At 39.2% G+C, this 19969-nt stretch overlaps 2 protein-coding genes across 2 annotated transcripts in view; one reads left to right on the top strand and one right to left on the bottom strand.

Moving 5' to 3' along the window:
- LOC111324813 (casein kinase I) overlaps positions 1-12797 on the top strand; it is a 13145-nt gene extending 348 nt beyond the window's left edge. The window contains exons 2-8 of the mRNA XM_022928464.2: positions 191-301; positions 1863-2011; positions 8797-9025; positions 9444-9614; positions 10125-10273; positions 11198-11387; positions 11875-12797. Of these exons, the coding sequence (XP_022784199.1) occupies positions 191-301; positions 1863-2011; positions 8797-9025; positions 9444-9614; positions 10125-10273; positions 11198-11387; positions 11875-12152 (1277 nt within the window). The 3' untranslated portion in view covers positions 12153-12797. The remainder of the gene's footprint in view (positions 1-190; positions 302-1862; positions 2012-8796; positions 9026-9443; positions 9615-10124; positions 10274-11197; positions 11388-11874) is intronic.
- Positions 12798-13881: 1084 nt separating this feature from the next.
- Positions 13882-15216, bottom strand: LOC111324814 (melanopsin-A-like). The gene has a single exon (XM_022928465.2). The coding sequence runs from the start codon at positions 15084-15086 to the stop codon at positions 13977-13979; it is 1110 nt and encodes a 369-aa protein (XP_022784200.2). The 5' UTR covers positions 15087-15216; the 3' UTR covers positions 13882-13976.
- Between the last annotated feature and the right edge of the window lie 4753 nt (positions 15217-19969).

The raw sequence follows: 19969 nt of genomic DNA on the forward strand, positions 1-19969 counted from the left end.
TATTTTCGTCAACATGGTTAGCTTTATGCGTAAAGTTTCATGTTTACCAGCTTACCATTTGAGCTTAATATAATTTTAGGATCTGAGTGGTTTCGACAATGATCTGTTGATTATCAACGTACGGTAGCAAATTTGTTATAATTTGTTGCGTATGTAACCAAGTTTAAATATGAATGTGTTGGTTTTAAAGGGACAAATATCTCAACTGTGGAAGAGGTTGCTATAAAGTTAGAATGTGTCAAAACCAAACATCCGCAATTGCACATAGAAGCAAAGTTTTACAAGATGATGCAAGGAGGAGGTTTGTTGTTTTCCATTTTCAACGCTTGAAAATTTGGATTATGGCTCCGTACACCTTCCCGTATTCTCTACACAGGGTTATCAAAGACATCGAAATATATTTGCTACGAAAACTAACAAGAGATAGACAAAAGCTGGATTGTAAATAGCGGCCGTGGTGTATATGTGAACGTGATCAAAGCAGAGGAACTCTTTTTATTTAGTTTTGAGCGTCTTAAAGTTTAGCAAAACCCTCTTTAAGGCTGAAATGATTTCAAGGGTTCCACGCTTCACTATGTATTGCGTTCACCCATTGTGGGAAGCAAAACATTCTTGTGGTCAAATTTATGCTATAAATCTACTCAGAAGGGAAGAACTTGTGATTCGTGTTTACAATCGAGGGTTGATTATAGCATCCATTTTGCTAATCAGTTAAGATACTACTACGACCTTATGGAAACACGGTTAAGTTTGTAATGGTTACTTGAAACCAAAATATTGTTCCTTATTTTTAATTAAACTAATCTGTGTGTCTTTTACGGTTTTTGAAGATAAGCGCATCTTTTTTTTTTTTTTCTTTTTGAGACATCCGAGGTATCGTGATTTTTTTTAGTGTTTTTTCAGAAATCTGAGCAGTAACTCTATGAATTTGGCTACCACTTCCTGATTGATAGCCTTTACACCATCCAGTGACCTTGTAATGATGGATTCTTTAGTAGCTTTAGTAATAGTAAATCATACCCACAGCTTTGACCACATTCAGTTAACATCATGGATCAAATTCCACTTCTGGTCAGTTGGTATTTTTCAAGAGAAAAATTACAACAGACATCATGTTAAAAAAACTGCAAAGATCTCTTGCTATGAAATACCATGGTGTATGCTACTATCGTCAAAGCATTCTGAGTGATATGTTTGGATGTCACCCCATCTGGCCATAATTATGTTGTACTTATGAAGGCATGGTAGTTGACAATACTAATTCTTGTTATGAGGTATATGTAGAGGTAGATATTGATTGTGCTTCTTTTCTGGTGTTATGGAATCCGAGGAACTTTATCAGTTATCTACTATAAGTCAGTAATCAGTAATCAAAGTTTAATGTCTTTACGTGGGGCATGGTTTCCCATATTTCCCGAGCCAGAGACTCATGTATGAAACGCAAGACAACAACCCACCCATCCCACCCCATGGGAGGACATCCATCACACAGTAGTCTTGTTCATGGGAAATTAACGTCTCTTACCCCTAACCCTGCAGGAGACGGGACCTCAATTTATTTGTCCCTATCTGAGTAGACTAGAACATCTAACCATTTCTTGATGTTATAGAAAGGCAGCATATTCTTAATAAAGACATTTTTTTCTGCATGTACATGCATGATTGTTAATTTTCTTGTTTTCATGTGAAAGGTAAACTGCAAAGCAAAGCAAACATTTTAAAGGAATTGTGTTGTTCAGATGTGAATCACTTACAAATAATTTGGCACAGACAAAATGCAAGATTTGCAACCAGAAGCTATAGTCCCAGAACCTTGGATGTAATAAATGTGCAGAACTGAATTATTTTGATATTATTCACAGTTGGCATACCTACCATCAAGTGGTGTGGGACAGAAGGTGATTACAATGTGTTAGTGATGGAGCTACTGGGACCCAGTCTGGAGGATCTTTTCAATTTCTGCAACAGGAAGTTTAGTATAAAAACAGTGCTTCTCCTAGCTGATCAGATGGTATGTGGTACTGCTCAGGGTTTGCAGTCTTTTTGCCGGATACTGTACACAGTAAAGTTGCATTTATTTTATGTTTTTGCACATGCATGTGTTAATGAATATGGTTCTTGTCAAGTCCTTAAAGTTTTGAAAATTCTTTTTTTACGTTTGTGTTAAGTCTTACTTAATTTGAGTTTCTCTATTATGTTTTCAATGTTGCTAATCATTGTGGTATGTAAGCTGCTTGTAGCATATGAACTTACTGTAGGGCCAAGCCTACCCAAGAGTTTTCTTAGCTTATACTCATCCACCATGTCAGAAGGCTGGAGGTTATCCAAAATAATTTTTATCTTTCATTTTTTCCTGAACTGAAGACCAATATTTGACATCTCTCCTTCTCTCTTTACTTCTCTTATGTTCACTTTTATTACTCGGTGTAACATCTTCGAGTTGAATTTAAACAAAAGAACTGTTTTAATCAAAGAATTGTGTCGAGCACATGGCACTACCAAAAAGCATGTGCTTTGTACAAGGTCAAGTGACATATAAAACAATTATGTCATTACATCCCTTTTTTCCTCAGAAATATAAACAAAGAACGAAACTGTAAACGGTCACAAAGAAAATCCTTCGCGAGAGTCCTTGGTGTAAAGTAAACAAACATTATGTCCATGTGAATAGTTCTTGGAGTGTTCAATGTCTCTATAAGTTCAATCTGTCAGGTGGTTGGCGAATCCTCTGTGGATTACGCCCTAGTGAACCTCCCTGGAAATCAGTACTTCCCAAGTCGACTGCTGTGTCCATCTCAATTGAAGGGAAGTGGTGTTTTCCTCCTGATTAGCCTTGGTATCACTGAGCTGATCATTAGTAGGGTGGTACTGCTTGACTTCAGTTGTGTTTCAGTGCAAAACTCTCGCAGGATTGTCGCTATCAGACACAACAACCTGATTTCCTTTCTTCTCTTTCACTTTGTAGAGCTGAGGTTCAAATGTGATGGACAGTTTGTTCTTCTTATCCTGTTTCATGAGTACAAGGTCACCTTGTTTCACCTCACTCATCTTAGCATTTCTTGATGCACATGCATACTGTTTGCTCTTGAATTTCATTAGTTGATCTCTATCTCTAATTTCTTCATCACCATTGGATGGCTGTGGCAATTCAGGTAACTTTGTTCTTAGATGTCGGCCCAGCAGAAGAAATGCTGGTGTCTGTCCAGTTGTTTGGTGAGGAGTTGTTCTGTAAACAGCCAAATACCTGACCAGTTCCCTTCTCCATTTCTTTCTTTCTGCATGTGCCAATTGCAATCTTTTGAGTATGGATCTATTCTGTCTCTCTACCTCGCCATTTGCTTGAGCTCATCAAGCTGTTACACGTCGATGCTTTATACCATTCTCCTTCAGGAATGCTTCAAATTTCTCTGAGACAAGGTTTGGCCCATTGTCACTTGTAAGCAGTTCAGGCAGTCCATGTCTGGCAAATATGGTTTCTAAACACTCTATGATCTTCTCTGATGTAACTGTCCTTACAACAGCCACTTCATAATATCTGCTATAGTAGTCAACAACTACTAGTATGTGTTCACCTGTGGGTAACGGTCCCAGGTAATCAATTGAGACAGAACGCCAGGGTCCTTGAGGTAGTTCTGTACTTGCCACAGGCTCTGGAGGGTCAGGTCTGCCCACTAACTGACATGCATCACAGGTCATGACGAACCTTTCTACATCCTTTTCTAGCTTTGGCCACCATACTTTCATGCGAAGGCGTTGTTTCATGCTGACCACATCTAAATGTCCTTCATGTCCAATAGTCAATACTGTTCTTCAAGACCTTTGGGGATCACTATGCGGGTTCCTCTCATAACTATACCACCCTTGACACACAGGTCATTGGCTGCATGTAGGCGTTCCAAACATTCAGTTCCTTCCCACCTCCCAGTTTGGATAGCTTTCCTTAAACACTCCATCACTTTGTCATTCGATGCCATATCTTCAATTTCTTTTGCACTCATTGCCTTTGGAACGGCTTTCACGGTTATAAAATGCACATAATTCTCAGTGTCATCGAAGTTCTTTCCCTCATCTGTGTGTGGCAATCTTGACAGGGTGTCAGCGATGTTCTCTTTACCAGGTTTATAGACAACATGAAAGTGATATGGCTGCAATCGAAGAACTCATCTCTCGACACCTGCACTAGGCTTTGATTTAGGTGAATAGATGATTTCCTAGGGCTTGTGGTCAGTGACAAGTTCAAACTCCCTACCCAAGAGGTAGACATGAAACCTTTCAACAGACCAGACTAAGGCCAATGCCTCTTTTTTGGTTTGCGAGTGTCTTCATTCAACGCTAGACAGGGTTTTGTTTACGTAGCAGACAGTTCTCCAGACTTTGTCATGTTCCTGCAACAACACTTTACCAAGCCCTACTGGGCTGGCGTCAGCAACAACTCTAGTTTTCAAAGCAGGGTTGAAGTACACCAGTGTATCCACATCTGTCTGGCTATTCTTTAATTCTTCAAAAGCTTTCCTTTGATCCATTCCCTACATGAAGGGTGTATTCTTCTGTGTGAGTCTTCTCAGTGGCTCTGCTTTCATTGCCAGGCAACTGATAAATTGGGCACTGAAATTCACCAAGCCAAGGAAACTCCTCACTTCTGAGCTGTTTGTTAGTTCCCTTGCTTCTTGGAGTGCTTTTACTCGGGACTCTGTAGGGCCTATGCCTTTTGCCAACAGCAAATGTCCCATGAATTCAATCTCATTCGTCCTGAAAACACACCACTTCTTGTTGAGTGTCAAACCTCTCTCTTTCAACTTGTGTAGAACCTTTTTCAACCATTCGTCATGTTCAGCTACATCCTTGCCGTACACCACAATATCATCAGATATGTTTTGATATCCAGTACATCCAGCGCTATGAAGAACTTGGTCGATTACATGTTGATACAATTCTGCTGCTGAGCAAATGCCGAACATCAGATGCGTATATCTAAAAAGGCCTGCATGAGTTGTGAAGGTTGTGACTTCTCTTGAGATACCTTCTTTCAACTCCAGTTGATGGAATTCCATGGTAAGATCAAGTTTAGTAAACACAGCATTGCCACTGAGTTCGCTCAGTACTTCATCGATTGTTGGTATTGGGTGTCTTGAACGCTCTATAGCTGTATTGGCCATTCTCATATCCACACATATTTGTTTTGGAATGAAGACAATCGGGCTTACGGCGTTGGACCTTCCACTCCTCCAATTCTGTCAGCTTTTCCTCTACTTTGATGCGGAGACTGTATGGGATGCATCTGCACGGCTGTGCTACAAACTTTGTATCAGACTTGAGATGCAGTTCAACAGAATAATTTGTCAATTTTCCAACTTATCACTGAACAGTTCCTGGAACTCGCTCTCCACAAGATTTACATCAGATTCAGGTACTTTGATTGCAAGTACTCCAAGCTGCATTGCTGTTTTTCTTCCCAGTATGGGTCTGCCTTTGTTTGAAATCACCAGAAATTCAACATCTGACAAACATTTGGCTCCGAGCTCCACCTTTGACCAGAACTTTGCTTCAACTTGGACTTTGCTCGCTGTAGCATAAGACCGTATGGATCTGTTTTCCAACTGGCTTCTACAATTGATTCCATTCGATTGGAGTTGCTCCCATAGTTGATGGTCAAGTACATTGCAAGAAGCACCAGAGTCTATCAACATGTCATCTTCTTGACCTCCAATGGTAAGCTTCACTTCTGGCTCGTCTTCAGGGGAGAGCTCAATTGCAAAGATTTCGTCATCCAGGCTTTCATTATCTTCCACACTGAAGACTTTTGTTTGGTAGTTGTTCTTGTTCCTGCAAACTTTAGCACTGTCCGATGTGACCACACTTTCTACACCTCTCTTTCTTTGCTGTTTGCTGGACAACATTCATCTTTAGATATATGTCCCTTGTTTCCGCATCTCCAACATTTTCTCTCTTTTTCCTTTTTGGTGGGTTGCCTGTGGGGTGCAGTGTCACGTGATCGGCCGGCCATCTTTGAATTACGAGGAAAAGATTTTGCATCCATTTTGTTGACATTATCAGCTTGCATTTTGCTTGCTTGTGGAGTAACTGCTTCAAAACAACTAGCCATTTGCAGGGAAACATCTACAGACAACTCGTTACCTCTTTCCAATAGCTTTGGTCACAGTCTCGACGATAAACAACCTTCGATGAGTTGATCTCTCACTTGTATATTCCTAGTATCGCCGAAACCACAGAAATCAACTTGTTTCCTCAATTGGGACAAGAAATGGGTGGTCATTTCAGATGATTCTTGACGCATTGACCGAAATTTATGCCATTCAAAGGGCTGGTTTACGTTTCCTGTGAAGTAGCGATCCAGCTTTGCAATCGCAATATCATGAACAGTTGGATCATCCAGTAATTGATTTCCTGGCGGTTCTAGAAGAGTTTCGTAGACCTTTTGAAGTTTTCTTCCAGCTGTATGTAAGAGTGTCGCTTCTTTTTGCTCTGGGTCTTTGATCCCTTTAGCCTTTACCGCATAACTAGCGGACGATTTCCATTCAAGCCATCTTGCCGCTAAACTTGACCTCTTGGCGTCCATGTCGAATTGCTCAATTTCGCTGCCAAAATTTGCAATTGTAGCCATAATTCCTTCCTTCCTGATTTAACAGAGTAAATGCTGCAGACTCCTAAATATCCTTGTCGCCAATGTAACATCTTCAAATCGAATTTAATCAAAAGAACTGTTTAATCAAAGAACTGTGTTGAGCACACGGCGCTACCTAAAAGCATGTACTTTCTACAAAGTCCCGTGATATACAAAACGATTACGTCATTACACTCGGGCTTTCCAAGGAACACCTGAGTTGAAATTGCAGCTTTTTTTTTTTTTTTTTTTTTTTCGGTTCAGTTGCAAATTACAGTCAGTCCTAAATATGCATGCGTGATGTTTTGACTCCGCTGGATGTGCAACATTTTGACTTGCATGGCATGGTGTAATGGCAAATGTGCTCAAAATGCATATTAACGATGTACACAGCATTCACAGTAGACCCACACTAAAAGATGTGGAATGTTTTCAGAATGGATCTGTCTGTGAACCTTATGAGCGATCTCTCATGAGCAAACAGTTAGGAGTGAACCTTTCATCAAGAAACATGCTATATCAACTGAGCTATCTAATGTCAATCGAGAAGCGTAAACAAAAAAAAAATCCTTTGTCCTCCAATATATGTTTACCCCAACAAAAGGGAAACAAGTTAGTTTTGGGACAGAATGCAGGACAGAGTTGCAATGAGTTTGTGCTCTTTGATTTACAATAACAGATGAGGGATCAGCTGTGCACATAGTTTTATACATATGATGAATATTGGAGATTGGTTATCTTCAAGTTTGTCAGGATTAGCCAGACAGGCATTTTTATTACAGCCAAAATTACTAACAGCATTAAATGTGTTTGATACTGATTATCAAAGGGCTATAGAGGGACATCAGTTCTGTACCTCTTTTTTGCTCATATCTGAAGACTATACTAATTTCATATTAACAGTAAGGTGTATTGCTGTTGCAATCTATTTAGTAATATGGGGTTTAAAATAATTGAATATCATGCTAGAGATTTGTACATGTATGGTAGAGGGCAGCCTCAAGGTACATGTGTCCTTCTCAAAGTACTGCTTCTTAATAGTTTATTGCATTATTTTTATGCAAGCCCTGTAACCCCAAATGGAAACAAACAAATTGTTGGGTAATAGCACAAACTATGCTCAAGTAAATTGGTATATCAACTAAGTTGAAATTGTAAATTGGCCACTGTAACGAGTTAAGAAGCTGACATTTCAAGCATTAGCCCTTCTTCAAAGCAAATGACGAAGGGCTAATGCTTGAAATGTCAGCTTTTTAAATTGTTATGGTGGCCAATTTACAATTTTAACTTAGTTGATATACCAAATTATCTTGTTACCCCCACTGACGCAGCACCACAGTTTCTTTAAAAACTTTCACCCTTTATTCATTTTATGCTCAAGTATATTTCACAGGTTCATGAGTACCAGTCTAACAAACCCATAAAATCAATAGTTCATCTGCTAATAAGCTTTGGTAGTGACTTTTTGTTTTCTTTGGGTGCTAAGAAAAAAAAGCTTTTATAGATTTTTCTTGCAGGGGGTAAGTGTCATCACCCTAGCACCTGGGGCTGTTTGTAATTAAAAGCTATCTCACCCTAGAATTTTTTGTCAACCGGGAAAGAGAGAAATTATGAAGACAGACTATTTGGCCAATGACTCACCCTGCTACAACCCCTTAACCTGCAAAACAAAATTTAATCAAATCGAATCAAAACAAACAAAAATGGAAATGGTGTCTACTAATAAGTATTGAAAACATAGCCAATAATATGTGGCACTGCCTCCCCCCACCCCATCCCTGAAAAGGGTCTTCACACTCCATAACAAATACTGTTTTCAGCTCTCTGTACAGAGTCTATACTTATGTGAGGAACCTGCTTCTCTGGTATACCAAGTCAGAAAACAATTATAGGATAAACCAATAAATGCATAAGAAACTTAGGCAAATGCCGGCACCAAAAAGAAAGTTTCTTTCTATCAGAAAGGCTGAGAGAACGCTTCTAGTTATATTAAAAATCAGTTGATTTTATTGACTTTTCTCTTGTTGGTTTTTCCTAGACTAAGAATTCAACTGTTTTTTGCACATTGACCGGTTGATTCTGTGGGGTACAGGATTTCAAGGGTTCAGCATGTTACATTTCCATTGGAAGAGTAAGAGAATTCAATTCATGTGAACAATTCTATTTGTTTTCAGATCAGCAGAATAGAGTATGTTCATTGTAAAAATTTCATCCACCGGGATATCAAGCCAGACAACTTTCTGATGGGACTTGGAAAGAAGGGGAGTCTAGTGTACATCATTGACTTTGGACTTGCCAAGAAGTACAGAGACCCAAGAACACATCAACATATACCATACAGAGAAAATAAAAACCTCACTGGAACAGCCAGATATGCCAGTATCAATACTCACCTGGGAATTGGTAGGTTGAGACTAGCATTTCACATTCTGAACATGCTTGTCATGGAGTAAATTTGTTGCTTATTGAACCTTTCAATGTTCGCAGAATTGTTAAGGCCACTCTTTTCGCTTTGAATAATTATGATTCAAGGTGCAAAAAGGTTGCAATGTCTGTGTCATCTCTTATGTAAAGAAAACTGGCTTTATTTGTGTTGTTTTCTTGGGCAAGGCCCTTCACTCTCCTCTGATGATTATTGGAAAACTGTTTGGGATACATGAAAAATTTCCAGGGGTTACAAGTATCCTGTATGAGTGGAATAGCAAAACCCTTAGTCACTCGAAGTGCCAAGGAAATGGGTGGATGCTCTGGTATGGTTATGCACTTGGCTTACAAAGTTTAACATAACACATCTCTTTGATGTATATTTTCCCGACTGTAGAACAAAGCAGAAGAGATGATTTAGAATCACTTGGTTATGTACTGATGTACTTCAACCTGGGAAGCCTTCCATGGCAAGGCCTTAAAGCTGCCACTAAAAAACAAAAATATGAACGGATCAGCGAAAAGAAAATGTCCACACCCATTGAGATCCTCTGTAAAGGATTTCCATGTAAGTGTTTTGATATATTTTTACAGAAAAGTAATGATGTCTTCATGATCGAAAGGAATTAATTTTTTTAATTTTAGAAGGCTAGCCACTTTTCATAGATAATTATGTTCATTGTTATGCAAGACTTGAAGTTGTCAGTGTGAAAGGGGTAAGTAATTATGAGTAATTATTGCAGTCATTTGACAGTAATGATCTCTAATGATTTTTTTTGAACAATCATGATTTTACATTTAGGGATCGTTCTTTAATCTGGCAACCAGAATTTTTTAGTACCTAGATCAACTTTTGATCTCCTGAAACAATATCTCCCCAGATTAACCATCATGAGATTGTCAAAGGTTGGTGGTAGAAACCACTTGGCCTGATTGTAGGGACCCCTTTTTGTTTGTTTATTTATTTTTTGTTTTTCTGGAGAGTTCTTCTTTTGGGGGAAGGAAACTGTCATAATCTATTTATTTAAAGACTCTTAATCATTCTAAAATATTATTTGAACAATTTTTGATTCTGCAGCTGAATTTTCCACTTACCTCAATAACTGCCGGTCACTACGCTTTGATGACAAGCCAGACTACTCTTATCTACGCCAACTTTTCCGCAACCTTTTTCACTGTCAAGGATATGTTTATGACTACATATTTGATTGGAATCTCCTCAAGTTTGTGAGTTATGAATTAGTATGCATGTAGCTTCTTTGAACTAGTTTTAGTTTACCCTGCAGGCTATGTGAAAATCAAACAGTTTACACTTGTCTCCTTTTGTTGAATAGATGCTCCTGACCCTTTGGTATGACTCTTTTAGGCGAGGTTTGATAACTAACAGAAAATTAACAACTTCCTAAGTGATTGAATGATCAGGGTGGTAATCTTGTGGTGGATTCATCCCACAATATTTACTTTATCTATGAGATCTGGGTAGAGCATTTTGTTGCACTGCTGATTGCAACGGTTGCAATCAATGACTGCACTCAACAGAGCAGTGGAAATTCAATCTTAATTTAAGCAAGAGAAACAAAAATTTAAGTGCTGGCTGACTGAAATAAGCGTGATTTTCCCAGCTACACTGTCAGGATTTATAAATTGCAGCTACTAGCCTATTTTGGAAACTGAAACTTTTCTCAATACTTTCTTTTTGTGAGCTTCTAACAGTCAGTTCTCTATAGGGGAATCCTTGTTTACAAGATTTGCCTCATTAGCATAAGCAATTCAGTTTCTGATGGAGCTAAAAATAAATCAGTTTTGAATATGGAAAGGTCAAAGTACGATTAACTCGGCCAATGAATACGAGTCTGATGCATTGAATACTTTTTGTGCAACACGGGTTTAAAAGCTCAAAATTTTACATAGAATGTATGAGCTCATTAGCGCTTTTGCCACCCAGAAATTTTGCAGTTTTTGATGGACTATTTCTCCTTGAATATTACACCCAAAGAGCTAAAAATTTCACCATGTACTAAGGTTTTCTAACTCTTTAGCTGCCTGAAGTCAATTTGTATCTAACATGCTTCCTTCTTTACGCAAAGCCGTATGCAAATGAGCAAAAATGTAAATAATGACGTCAGCATGAATCCGCCTATTCTGCCATAGGGAAGTGGTCGTGAGCCAGATGCCGGCGCTGACAGACCACCAATGAGAGGAGGAGAGAAGGCACTTGAGAGGGAACGTGAACCAAGGGAACCGGAGCGGAACCATCGAAGCTCCACTACCCGTGCTGTTGCTGGTGGGGCATCCGGTCGGCTCCGAGATCCACTGAGTGGTGCCACGCCCACCCCTGTTGGTAGGTTCAAGATTTGAAGCTTCAACATCCCCACCTCCACCCTTGCGCGACCCATTTGCATTTGACTGCCGCTCGTGATGAGGGATGGGGAGTTTTAACCTTGTCTGATCAGGGCGGGGAATTTGAACTAGAAGTTTCAAGCTTTTCCAGTAGAATACAAATGATGGAAGAGTTAAAGGTAAATAATTCTCTGTCGCAAGAAAATGGCCACAGAAGAAAGGTTCCACAAGGTCTGGGCTTTAGAGTTTGATCAATGGGGAGAAAGTCACGGTCGCTTATTTTGCCTTTCGCAAAAAAATTGGTAGGGGCATTTGAACTCATCTCCAAAAGTTGAAATGCTTGGGGGATTGCCGGGGTGGGGGGTGGATGTTGAAGCTTCGAATTGATCAACACGTTACTGTTACTGTCTTCGTTTGCTAAGTTAACTCACTGAATGGTATACCTGCATGTATCTTCATCGTGTTTATATTGTTTTCTGCCCTAAAAGGTGCACAGAGACCCATTTCACGGGCTGAAAGAGAAAGACGGATCACGCGCCTTCATCGTGGGGCCCCAGCTGATATCCCAGGCGGGGATCTCCCTCGGGGTGACATGTCGCGAATGTCTGGTGCCCATGTGCGTTCGACCCCTGTGATGACTCCAACGTCCTCCGGGACTGGATTGAGACGCGCCAGTGGAACCAGGCAGCAGGAAAGGGATCCTGGAATGATGGAACTCTCCAATGTACGTCATTCATCGAAACATTTCACGCGTGCTACAAAATGACTTGAAAAAATACACACTAATGAACATCTCTTTACATAAGAGGCTAACATCATTGTGATCCAGAAGTAGGAAGTATTATGTTGTTATCGTTCTTTTAGTTCCTGAGAGAGACGTCTTGTGTTTTTGCTCGCAGTGGAATAGTTAAGCTGTGTCCGTGGTAGTCCTGCCAGTGCACATCAACTAATAGGAGGCACTTTTTCTCTCCTTTTTTTTTAATACTGAACTATTGGTGTGGTGGCCGGAACACCATCCGCGAGTTTATGAAGAAATAGTGTAGTGTCATAGTTTATTTAATTCCCATCCAAATGCCAGACACTAATCTTTCGATTGATTGAAAGATATTGATATGCTTTAGCTCTTTTTATACTGTGTGACTAAGTCAACTTAACCAAATAGAGTGGAGTTTGACAATCGAACGTAAGCTGAAGAATGAAGATCAACCGCTAGTCAATCTCTTTCACAAGTTTACATAGGTGCAACGAGAACTAGAGCATTGAGATGTGAGTTGGTTTTCTCTCGAAAAAGTAAATAGCTTCCATTAATCTCCAGCCACTCTAAACTATTGTAAAGCTCTACGGTAGTGCGTTGATGACTACGACTGAGTATTGTATAAAGTGTAAAATGAAGAAAGACCAAAGCTTTGAATCTTTTTGTCAGGTGGTCTTGTTCTTGCTTAGAGAGTTAATAATTCATTGAACTTTGCCTACAGACAGTTACCGTAACGATTCAATTTAGCAACCGGGGTGCTTATTTACTTAGGATACCTGAAGAGAGGGCGTATACTCGAAACAGGGTACTTATCAGGGACAGTGCACTTCTCTCTTTCTTTTTCCTTTTTTTTCTTTCTTTTTTTTTTTTTTTTAAGAAATGTGCTGAATAAGCTTTGATGTTCATTTGATCATTTGAAAGGAGTCATGAAGACTCACTGCTAACCGGTCTTGTTGTCCCTGGATCCTTCCTAGCTAGAACGAACAGCCAAGCAATCGTCTAAAAAATTTTAGGACGAGATCTTCCGTTTGAAGGAACCGTGCACAAACGTGGACGTAATAGATGATAGGCTGAGACGTAGACCCCTTTTTTTTAATTTTTAAAAATTTTTATCAGGGTTTGAATGAGGAAGTCAAAGAAGATGAACCACAGTAGCAGTGCCACCACTGAAACAGGGGCACTTATCAAAGTGAGGGTGCGTATTCAACAGCGGCCGTCATTAGGATAGGGTTGCTAATTGACGAAAACAAAGTGGCCCTTAATCGAAAAACAGCGCAAAGTCAAATCATTACGGTAGATCCAACATTCTTGGAAAACGAGGAAATAGAGATCATTTGAGTGTGGTAAAACCAAAACAAACTTATGAAACAGCCAATCAGGAAACTTCCCGAAACGCTGGGAAACACAGGTGAACAGGTCGAGTCTGCTTTGCCTTTAGATCTAAATGTCTAAGTGCGATAACAGTCTTTTGACTACCGGTTATCTTAAACCATAATTTATTAATGTACCCACGACAAAAAGCAAATGCAGATGCACCTGAAATATCTTTCCTCTATGCCCCCTTTGTTCAAAGCTTCTCTCGATCAAACGCTCTTTAAACCGGGACTAATCAATAAGGAGCATAAATATCTCCTTTTACGGTAACGCCGTTGTGACCCCTTAATTGCGCTTGTGTAGCGTTCTCTGTCAGTGGAAGATCTCAAGTGCCTGCCATTATCCGATCTGGAGAAAAAAACCAAAGTCCAAATGGCCAATGACCACGCACGTAAGCTAGTAAAACTTCAGCACGGAAATTACGGCAAAGTGACTTGCATTTTGAGAGTAAATATTGAGCTATTATACACAAGACTCGTAAACTGTGTTTCTTGCCTCCACTACAATTCTCCATTCTCTTCTGTGGCTACTTCTTGATCGTGAACTTAAATTCCTGGTGGTTTCGCCGCTAATTTTCCGTTCCAGCACAGGCGCCTTTTGTTTTGCGCATTTGTGGCAAGGTGCGCAGAGAACTGCGCGAAAACCCTTGCGAAACTTATTGTTCATGAGTCCGTAGATAAACGGGTTGCAAGAACTAGAAAGGAAAGTTAAAAACGTGCTCATGGCATCCAAGATTCGCGGAATTGATTGAATGATGCCAAAACCGTTCATGAGGTTGACAGTAATATGTGGAGTCCAACAGGCTACGAAGACACAGACAACTACGAGCAATAATTTTGTCACTTTGAAGTCTTGAAATGTAGAACGGGTGGCCTTTCTGAAACTTGCTGATAAACTGTTGATACTCATTTTTCTGCTGTGACCTCGAATGAAGCGAAAGATTCGGTAGTAAGAAACTGTGATCAAAATGTAAGGCAAAATAAACACCACAATTGCTAAAATAATTGTGTATGGTAGGTGCTCATTTAGGTTGAAATAGCACGTTGATTTACCGACGGTAAAGACATATTTAGACCAATCAAATAGGGGTGGAAGGGCACAGAGAAGCGACAAGATCCACGTTGCCGTAATCATGGCCAAGGTTCGCCGGCGCGTAAAAATGGCAGAGAATTTACCAGGCTGTACGATACACCAGTATCTACTAATGCTGACCAAGGCAAGAGACCACAAAGCTTCGAAGAGGAATAAGGAGTTAGTGAAACCTGCGATCTGGCACACGAAATCAGTCAATACCCAACGGTTATAAATGACAGTTACCAAGGAAACGGGGATATTAAATAGACACATCCCCAGGTCCGCAACGGCCAGGTTACTTATAATTAGATTTGTGACTGTTCGAAGTCGTCGCGTTCTCCGAACTAGATAACATACTAAAAAGTTCCCGGGAATCCCAGTTAGAATAAATAAACACATCCCGATCCCTTGAATGATCCTTAACGCCAGGAATTCTCCTTGGTCACTATCAGAGTTACTCGTGCGATTTAATGATGGCGAGAAATTAAAATTTGACATGATTTGCTGTGTCTGAATTGGGTCAAAATATCTTAACAGTAGCCCAATAACTGTCTCGCTAAATGTTGCCGCTTGGACGATTATTCAGCAGAACTTTTCAGCAGGTTGTCTCTGTTCTCCCTTTGCGATAGTTTTATAGCTGTCGAAGAGCGATAAGGTCAAGGACGAACCAGAAATATCGTTCGCGAACACCAAGCAATTCTCGCTGGCAAAGCACAGTCCACAGCTATATGTGAATCTTGACTTTCTGACAATTTCACTGAAGAGAAAATAATTTCTCTACCTTTTGTGAACGTCTTACTACCGAGATGTCAGACTCAGATCTAACAAGAATAAGGAAGTTAAGGCACTTGGTTCCTCTTCCCCGTCTAGATGAAAGCTGCTCTTTGTTCTGTTCGTGCACATGCGACCCTCTTGCGACGTGTTTTCGCCTTCAAAGTACAGTGGCTAATTTTTTTTCTCCGAGTGACACAAACACTAGCGAATCAATGCATCGTGTGACAGCAGATGTTTTCATAAAGTTACGTTTGAAATCAAACGGTGAATTTCATTCACCTTCCATGAGGGATTAATACCCATTTTTTTGTGGGACCGGTCTTCAGATCGACGCAAAGTGGTGCTTAAGTCTTTCTCACGGACAATAATCGTCAAAAATTAAACGCAAAGTAGAATCAACGCTTCTCATTTGGAGCTTGAAGTTCACATTTGCATTTGCATTAGTTCAATTCCTGTCTCTTTTTCGCCTTGGTTAATGAGAAGACTTATCTACAAACATCTGCCACTGATATTGAATTCCGTTTTGATCGGTGGTATGATGTTCGCCTCTAAGTCTTCGCAAGGGAAAAAAAACTATCACTTATTTTAGGGCGTTCCAAACTTGAATTGTCGATATTTTTTCTTCACTGAGGTCTACAAAAAATCGTCTAGATTTTCCTCTTTACGGGAAAGCTCGAAAAACATACATTGATACCCTCACTTTCACTGAAATGTTAACAGAAAATTGCATGCACAATAGATTTCAAACTGTTGAAAAATATGCAAATTTGATTGGCTGTTAGGAAAATGACCATTCACACTGAGAACCTACGAAGTAAATATTGCAGGAGACATGAAAATTGTCATTTTGTTCCAACAACATTTACTTCGAAAACAATTCTAAGAATAAATTGTGGTATTCTATGACCCTTCATAAATTTAAACGAATCGACGAATTTAAAGAAACAACAATGCATGCAGTGGGTGTTTGAGCGGAGGGATCTTTTCGGAAGGAAATATTTGATAAAAACAAAACACACGAAGGCGGTTGTAAGACGGCTAGGCCGACACATAACCAAATTTATGCCCTCGTAATCACTTGCGAAAAAATCATTTTGAACTAAAATTTACAAGAAAACAACCTTGACCTTTTGAATTGCGTCTGGAAAACAGTTTTACGACTCGACTTTCTTTTCTCGAATCCTCGGGTTAAAAAGGCTGACAAACTTATTTTTTCCTGATTAGGTAAAAACAGATCCGGCTGTAAATCGCATGAAATCAATTTTGGGTTGATTTGAAAAAGCAGACACAGAATCAGATTGTCCAAGCGTCGTGTGAAAAGCTTTAATACCAAAAGTTTCCTTCACTTTGCAATAAAATATCCATATTTACACCTTCACACGAGCGAATGGTTCATGAGATAAACGTTCTTATTGACCAGTAAACGTGGTAGAACGCATAGGTTTATCAAAAACCTCCTTGTGGTTCAAGGGAGTATAATAAATAGTTTATTTAACTGATTGCTTTACCTTTTTACCAAGAATGAATTTAAATTGAACTGGTATACTCGTAGCGATGACCGCCATCGTTTCAGAACACTATTTAATGAAGGTCATCAACACATCCTCTTCTCACGTAAAAAGGTGAAAATTTCAGATAACTGCGGGATAACGAACTATTGTACTAAATTAAAGAAAAGACGTTACAAACATACAAAGGTTTGAAAATGTTCGGTCGTTCATTTTTCCGTACGAGGTTGTGCGGAGGCGGAACACTTGGCAGCTGTCGGCTGTCTCTGAGAAAATTTCCATGACATCCTACAGTCGAGTTTTTCAAGGAAATAAAAAATGTCATTCCCCCAACCCTAAAGTGTTAATCACATTTTTGCAATAACAGCTTGACTTTTCACCGGTGTCAACGTGGTTATTCTTTTTCTACGTGATTTTTAAGCCTGTCATTCTAAAACGAAATATCCCCAAACTACTCAAATTCATAAAGAAAAGCGATTCGAAAATCTTAGGTTATTTTTCGATCTTTTACTTTTTTCTGAAAAAAATTGCACTCAAATCCTTCCTGCTAGTTAAGTTTTATCCTTTCATACCCATAAACGCCATAGAAATTAGTCATTTTCCCACAAAAAGTGTGGTTGACATACTGGACTGATGAACTATTAACTCTGAAGAGTGATTCATTTGATCACCTTTTTGAGAGCTTTCAGAATGAAAGCTGATTCCGACAACAAAGGGCCCTTAACGCGGAAAAAAGTAAAGCCTGCTTCGCATTGTTGTACAAGTGATAATTGCTTCATTGAAAGTAGCCACATACTGCAATGGTAAATAAAAATTGTTTGAAGTTGAGGTGAAAACGCAAAGTTGCTCATGGTCTACGAGACGAAGTAAAGTAAAGTAGCTTTCATGGTTTGCGGAAAAACGATATTTTCAAAATTAATTCGGCTTTAACAGAGTATTGTTTACTTCCTCGACAGGATATAAATTAAGTCATATCATTTCATTCGCAGCTGTTATATATTGGGTCGTGATCCTCGTTTGATCCAGCACTGTGCATGCGTCATTCCAAATAACGGGTGTAAATCATAAGGTACAAAAAATTGTGGACCAGCGGGTGGTCTAGAACGAAGGTTACGGGTGGTGGGTCAAGTCACGAGTCGTAACTTGTGGGTTGCGAGTCAATAGTCGCAGGGTACTGTTAAATTTTTACCCAACGAAACTGGGTTTTTTCCTGAAAGACTTTTTAAACAAAATATTTCTTCATTTTAAAATATCTTCGAGTCAAGAGTAATGGATTGAAATACTATCTGTCAATGCTCGTCGCTTTATTTATGTTTCTTGAATCACAGGCGTCCCAAGTATACTGAGTGCGATTTTGGCAAGTTCGCTATTGAAGATCAATCTGCAATATCCATGAAGCAATGTTATGTACTTCCCATGCAAGTAACGCCGTGCATGTTAGATTAACCAGTCCAAAGGCTAAATCTAGTCCAAACACCGTTTCGTCCACATGGTCGGGTGGAATGCGAATTCTCCTCATTACCAACCGCCGTATCTTCTCCAATAAACGTCCAACTATTAAATTCAAAAGAAATGCGGAAAAAACAAGGAAAACTACTAAAGATACTCTTCTCACGTAACTTGCACTCTCCACTTGATGTAAAATTTCTGAAATCCTGCTAAACAAAGACAAGTCCATCTTTCGAAAAGACCAACTTTTAACAGCTGGTTTACCAATGTTGTTCAATCGTTCGTGAATCAGCATTGCCAGAAATGCCTAGTTGAAGACCATTTATTTACGAAAATTTGGAATAAATCATGGGTATTACTTTCCGGCCCTGTGACAACAATTTTCTTGAGTCAGGGGTTGCTGTTAAATGGCCTTAGAGCGTCGCCGTATACTCCGCCATTTTGCTACAGTGAGCCCGCAGTCCAAAACATTGTTCATGTATGATGAACATATCTTACCTAGGATCTTTCTTTGAGGGGATACGTCGAATAGTATAGAGTGACATACAAGAAATACAAGAAAGACAGCAACATATTACAACAACTGAAGAAATACTGAGCTATAACTTAATTTCCATATCACAACCCAGGATCTTTGCTTGCAGAAAAGAAGAAGATCCAAGACTAATATGACTGAAGAGATCACAAAAGAGTTCCCAACAAGTTCTTTTAGTGTATACACCAAATGCAAATATGGCGTCCAATTTGAATTGCCATTGTTCTGGACTGACTAGCCTCTCACACATGTAATAATCCTTTCGTGTTTTCACGTGAAGACGAGGCTAGTCAGCCCAAAACTATGGCAATTCAAATTGGACACCATATTTGCATCCGGTGTATACTCTTTTTTCACTGAAAATGGTAGCAATGAAGCACAGTGGAAATCTATGATGACTTATAAATACAAGAATTTTGTCTTGGAGCGACAAAGTTACCATGTGTTTATATTGCACTGGAAACAGCCATCTCCAACATTCACAAAATTTGTAATGCCCAACCTAGTAAATATTAGGAACATAATAACCCATTTCATGAACTATCCATCAAACAAGTAGAACTGAATGTTCATTGAAAATTCTCCAAAGTACAGAATTAGCGTGATTCAATTAGCTGCATTTCTTTAAAAAGAAAGCTATGAATCTATGTAACTAAAAGACAAGTATCAGAAGTTTGCTGCATTGGACTAACAAAGTACAGCTATTACATATTTATCAAGTGGCATAACATAATGAAACTGCTGAATATTGTGCCCTAAATTACTAGAGGATGAAATCAAGAAAACTAATTATTACACTATCATGCTACAAATAAATTGCAAGCTCCAAGTATGGATCCTTGCATTTTTTTTCTATTTTTTTCCTCTCTTTTTTTTCTTTTTTTCTTTTTTAGCTAATGACTGCCTTATACAGGAGTACTTATTTTGTTTATAGGTCTATTCTAGAAAAGATCATTTGAATATGAAAAAATTATTGGATTAAATCAATCATCGATTATTTCCCTTTTTTTGGACAAAAGCTGCACAAACTGTTTCCCAGAAGCTATCGTTGGCGAGCATTTTCTAAATCCCCTTCTTTCAAAATAGCAAGACATTTTACCATTAATGACTCAAGA

Source organism: Stylophora pistillata, chromosome 10 (assembly GCF_964205215.1).
Source record: "Stylophora pistillata chromosome 10, jaStyPist1.2, whole genome shotgun sequence".
In the NCBI taxonomy this organism is placed as follows: Eukaryota; Metazoa; Cnidaria; class Anthozoa; order Scleractinia; family Pocilloporidae; genus Stylophora; species Stylophora pistillata.